Genomic DNA, 6,000 nt, shown 5'->3' with positions numbered 1-6,000 from the left:
TATTCAATTAAAACTAATATCTTAAAGAATAGTAGAAACTATGAGATGATGAATCATGATGAAATGGCGTCTGTTCTGATAGCTCTGTGCTATGCTTTCTGTTGTTCCTGTCACACTATTTCCCTGCTGCTAAGACTGCATTAAATAGCAATGTGCACTGTCCATCTTAGATCTCTTTAAATAGTACTGTTCAGTACTTGATGAAAAGCTTACAAATGCCTCTCAATTCATTGTCAGTTCTTTCTAATACCAGAAAACCAGGAAGCCTTTGAAGGGCTATTATTAGATGGACATTATACATGTAACCAGGACTTGAATTTGGACCAAGTTTGGTGATGCAATACAGTAGTTTCTTATGTTAAAATAAACTATAGATACAGATGGTATAGAGAGAGAAGAAGTGAACAGAAACAGAAATTATGATAAAATTATCATAAAATGTACAGTCACATATTTCCTATCAATAGTCTGTTAAAACAGAAGCAGATACTGTCATGTGAAAACTAGTTTGTCATCTATTACACAAGTAGTTAATCCTAACAGAGTTCTATTTGTTTTTTTCTTTTTGTTTTAAGTACTGGGGCCTGGAGGTCAGGACTTATTTGTCTTCAAATTTTAGGCGAGGAATAAAGGGATCTCTGAACCAGTATTTGGCAGACCATGTTAACAAGGAAGTAGAGTTTTCCACTTTAAGTCTCATCCACAGGTTGTGGCCATTTTTTCAAGGTCACATTTAGTTAAGAAAGAATTTGGCTAACATTATGCTAAGAACCTTTCCAATCACCCATACATAATTGGGATGCTTAATTAAGTGACATGCTTAATATGCAAACCCAACACCTTCAGAAATGTTTCAGCTGAACTAGATTGTAAGATGACAATTTGCTTATTATAGCAAATAAAATATTTTGATCCATTTTTATAAGTCTTACACTAACTCTTAAGTTTCATTTGAAGGGAGACATGATCTTTGCATTGTCTCTTAACTTTTTAACCTTTTCAATGAGGTACACTTAGAAGTTTAATGTAAAGGCATAATTTATTTCTTAAAACATGTGAAGTCATTAGCAACCTATGTTGGTATAATATCTAAATGCTTTCAGCTTGTACCATTTTGACTCATTTCAAGTTTCATAATTTCCCCTCTTTCATCTCAGAATATATAACCTTGTCTTTACGCGTATGTCTCGGTACACAGAGCTACATATCATTTGTGCTTAATTCAGCTAATGAGAAAATAAATAAGGGTAAATGAAAGCCTTATTTTGTGCATCACTGTGGGAATTTTAGTTCTGTCAGTATAGTAAATATTAAGAGAGAAAAAAAAAGAAAAATCTCTCAACCAGTGTTGACTGTGTCTCCTTTTTTCACTCTTGAAGAGTTTAATTGATAGACTACAGTTGTCACTGGGACACCCATTTTAAACCAGCTGTTCCTTTTGGTAGGTGCATAATGTACTATATTTTTTAGACCTAATCAGACTTTTATTTGCCTTCTCACCAGAAAACATCTGAGATAAACATCTCCCTCCCCTCCTCTATCACATCTAAATTGTGATCTCTCATTAGAATATTTGCATGAATAAAAGTATATATCTAGTGGAAAATATTTCCTTTAGCTTAACACTTAACTTGCATGGGTATATATTTATATATGAAAGTTATCCATAGACAAATCTGATGCTGTTTTTACCTGCTTAAATATTGATAAAGTGGCATAATCTTCAAAAAATTTTATGTACTCAGTTAATCTATTCATCTTTGTCAGTGAATTCCTGAAGTAGCTTGCAGTAGCAAAGAAATGCAATGTAACAGTAACAAAAGTGATAAAGGAGGAATAAAGGAAATGTGTAACTTAGAATGTTTCACTTAAAAGTGGAGAAATTCTGCATATTCTAAACAAGGCCAATGGAGCAGTCTACATATAACATGTAATTGACATTTGTTGTAGGAGAAATGAACTTTCTACTTAATAAAATATTTTTAATTTTTAGTAGCCCCAAATGTTTTATTTTGGATGAGTTTATGTAATGTGGATTTAGAAGTGATAGTATTGGCTTATTTGTAATGTTAGAAATCCCTCAGAAGTGCACTTGTGCTTTCCTATAAGTATAATTACAGTTTGTGTTTAGTACATATGGAAGTAGAATGCTCCGTTAGTTACCTTTTTTCCACCTACATATCCATCCTTATATCTGTATTTTGCCAATTTTAGATGGCAATGTCCTAGATAGTAAGTCAGAAAATGCTTAAAATTTTCAGAATATCACATAAGTATGATACATAGGATTGTAGAATAACGTTGATTTGATGGTTATTTATGTCATAAACTTTTAGATGTAAGGAAAACACTCACAAATCATTTTAAGAATTAAAAAAACAGTTAATTTAACCGTGGTGAAAGGGCTAATGAACTCTAAAGAATGCAAAGATAGAGAACTTGTTTAAGCCCTGCTTATACACCAAATCCTTGCCTGGAGAATCCCAGGGACGGGGGAGCCTGGTGGGCTGCTGTCTATGGGGTCGCACAGAGTTGGACACGACTGAAGCAACTTAGCAGCAGCAGCAGCATACACCAAATCAGTCAGACTACGAACAAGATATAGGTAACATAATTTGTATAAGGTGAAACCTGACTGAAAACTTGCATTGTATTATTGCATTCTTAAAACTTTTATTACCAAGTACATTTGTTATCAGTTACACATAATATACTTTTGTTTGCAGACAGAGATAATTTAAGTGAAAGCGTTCCATATGCTAAAAAGTGGTAAGAAACGTGGCAAGCTTCTCATTACATGATAGACTCTATAGAAGGTATCTTTGTATGTGTCGAACTGCCTACGTATATGTGATCTAGCTACCTACTTATCTGTGTGTTTATCTGGATTGGCAGCCCTTTTAAAAGTTAACTTCTCTTTCTCTGTTCTTTCATTTCAGTTTGATTCCTTGTTATTTGGAGATAGTATGAGGCAAATGATTACTGGAACAAAAGGCTTTTTTGTATATAGATTTTCTTTTTCCCAAACTATTGTCTAACCATCTCTTTTTGTTTATCAAAGAACAATTAAGTAAACTGTCCATTAAATTTTTAAACAGCTTGACACCTATTGGATCAGTTAATTTTATAGCATACATTTCAGAAAGCCTTATTATGATATTTTCAAGTACAGTAATCTAAAGGTATGAGAGTATGTTCTAAAAAATTCAGGAACATTTTTTTAAATTACTTTTGAGTTCCTTTCTGTTATTCAGTGATCCTTTCCCTTCAAGTTACAAAATAACATATAATGAATCCATATTTCAAGATAGCAAAGGATAGAAAATACTCTTTCTTTAGTATGAAATATGAAGTATAAGTGTTTCTCTTTTTTTTAAGAGAGAAGAGTTAATTCACCCTGAATTTCTCTTTTTTTTCTTCTAAATTTGTTTTCATTATTAATTTCTCCTTTCTTTATGACATAAAGTGCCAAACTCAAAAAGTTTGAACTGTGTTAAAAATGGCTTAGGATAAATTGTGAACCATGTCTATGATTCCTATTTTCTCTTTTCAAAGACACATGTTGTTCTAAGAATTTGTTCAAAACCAGTGTTTATATAAATACTTGCTTTTAAATACAGTAAAAATGAATTGTTTTTTCTAGGAAAGAAAGTGATTGCTTTTTCAAAGTTGCAAACTTGGCAAGTTGACAAGTTGTCTGATTCCTGATTAGTATAAGACATGTCTTCAAAGAGTGTGACTGCCACCTCATTGAGCAGATGGACGCCCCAGGCTTCTGTGTAGGAGGGCTCCTTGTTCACCTCTTTGCCAGCCTTTACCTGTACTTGTCTCTCTACAGAATTTCTCTCTTCCTGTCAGACTTTCTCCCTGCTTTTCCTTACTTTGCATTTTCCTTGCTTCATTTTTCTGCTCTATTTCTTTCTCACTCTCCTCATATCCTTTTCAGCTCTTTATTCACAACTTTGAAAGGGAAGTAAATGGTAGAAAGAACATTTTGAGCAAAATACCTTAACTTTTTTTCAAATTAATGAATAACCATTGAGTAATCTTTATATTTCCGGACTTCCTGGTATAAGTTTAGTTAGCTTGAAATAGGAAAATGCTTAAAGGATAAGCTATAATATTAAACTTAAGATCCTTTCTTTGAGAGGACCTATTTGTGTAGCTATTTTCTGGGGGTATATAAGTAAATAAACAAATATCCTATATTAGTTACTATATATACTCCTGTAGTAATATGTATTACTGTGTATATTTTTCTAGTACTATGTATAATATATATATATATTTATACATAATTTGAAGATGGTGGTTCTATTTTATGAGTAAGTACACTGCACATCGCACCCCACTCCAGTACTCTTGCCTGGAAACTCCCATGGATGGAGGAGCCTTGTGGGCTGCAGTCCATGGGGTCTCTAAGAGTCGGACACGACTGAGCGACTTCACCTTCACTTTTCACTTTTATTCATTGGAGAAGGAAATGGCAACCCACTCCAGTGTTCTTGCCTGGAGAATCCCAGGGACTGGGGAGCCTGGTAGGCTGCCCTCTATGGGGTCGCACAGAGTTGGACACGACTGATGCGACTTAGCAGCAGCAGCAGCACACTGCACATACATTCTTTTTACTAGCTTTGATAACAGATATTTAAATGTGTATTTTTCAGTTGTTTAATCATTATTACATCTATCTGAATCATACCAGTAAACTATTTTGAAAGGTTTTTAACTTGTAGCACTGTGCCATTGGTAAGATAATCAGTTATGAAGTATTGAGAAAACTGACATGTTATTATTTATTTCTAACTATGCTAGTCAAAGCAACACATCTTAGCATAATACATAAAAGGTATGGAATATAAAGGTGGAATCTGATAATATCTGATGCCTTTGAAAACCCAGTGTCTAAATACTGGGGTACCTTAATGCCATTGTTAAATAGTTAAATAATATAACAAATATTCTATAAAATTGATTGGTCATCATTAATAAAGGATTTGGTAGGGATGCCATAGAGCTCTGAAGTCAGTTAACATTTGGTGACATCCACTCTTTCTCCTTCTGCCTCCATCAAGGTGCCTGTGTCGGTGGCCATGATGACTCCCCAGGTGATCACCCCTCAGCAAATGCAGCAAATCCTTCAGCAGCAAGTCCTGTCTCCTCAGCAACTCCAAGCCCTTCTCCAGCAGCAGCAGGCAGTCATGCTGCAGCAGGTAATGTGGGTTACCTACTTTGGAATTCTAGCACCTGTGCTGACAGTGCCATGGGCATAAATGACAAATTCTTTCTCCACCAGAAAGGACAACCTGTCTGTATCCTGGAATATACATATAGCATTGTAATTGCAGAACTGCTTAGGAAAGTTTAAACCCCTTAGTCTTTTTAAAGTCATTAACATCTAGAGTAAGAGCCGAAAGAATTGTCATTTCAACATGAGATAAATCAATATTTAAATATTTAAATGCTTAGGTGCATTGGATTTGTAGACTTGCCTGCAAAAGTGCAAAGAGACCTACAGGTAATTGTTCTTTTTGAAATTCCTAACCCTCCAATACTCCTTTTAGTTCACATAAGGATGAAAGTGATTCTGACCTACTGCTACAATGGAAAAGTAACATCTCAAATTTTCCTTTTCAAAATTCATTTGGAATTTAGGAATAGAAGTATCTACTTATTATAACAAAGTTGAGCAGCTGAGCCACCAATTCATGAGATTTATCTTTTTCAAATAACAAAAGAACTAATGTTCCTAATATATATATATATTATTGGAGCCTCAAGTTTATATAAAGTGGACTTTAGTCATAGACTTAATTTTTCATAGAGAAAATAATGTGCTTTACCTGAATTCTTATAGATTTAATTACTTTGCTATGTTCTGTGATGGTGACCACAGACCAACTGCTTATATTTCTAACTCTGATCTTCTGTCCATCTGATGGATTACAGTTTTTTTTCTGGTAAGAACCGGTCACCCTAATCTTACGTAACTCTGTAGTT

At 34.0% G+C, this 6,000-nt stretch overlaps 1 protein-coding gene across 10 annotated transcripts in view; it reads left to right on the top strand.

The window, feature by feature from the left end:
- FOXP2 (forkhead box P2) overlaps positions 1-6,000 on the top strand; it is a 661,054-nt gene that overhangs the window by 577,635 nt on the left and 77,419 nt on the right. For all 10 annotated transcript variants that reach the window (XM_070787815.1, XM_070787814.1, XM_070787813.1 and 7 more), the window contains one exon: positions 5,076-5,213. In XM_070787815.1, coding sequence (XP_070643916.1) covers positions 5,076-5,213 — 138 coding nt within the window. The remainder of the gene's footprint in view (positions 1-5,075; positions 5,214-6,000) is intronic.

This window comes from Bos indicus, chromosome 4 (assembly GCF_029378745.1).
Source record: "Bos indicus isolate NIAB-ARS_2022 breed Sahiwal x Tharparkar chromosome 4, NIAB-ARS_B.indTharparkar_mat_pri_1.0, whole genome shotgun sequence".
NCBI lineage: Eukaryota > Metazoa > Chordata > Mammalia > Artiodactyla > Bovidae > Bos > Bos indicus.
This window is presented reverse-complemented; position numbering and strand designations above follow the sequence as displayed.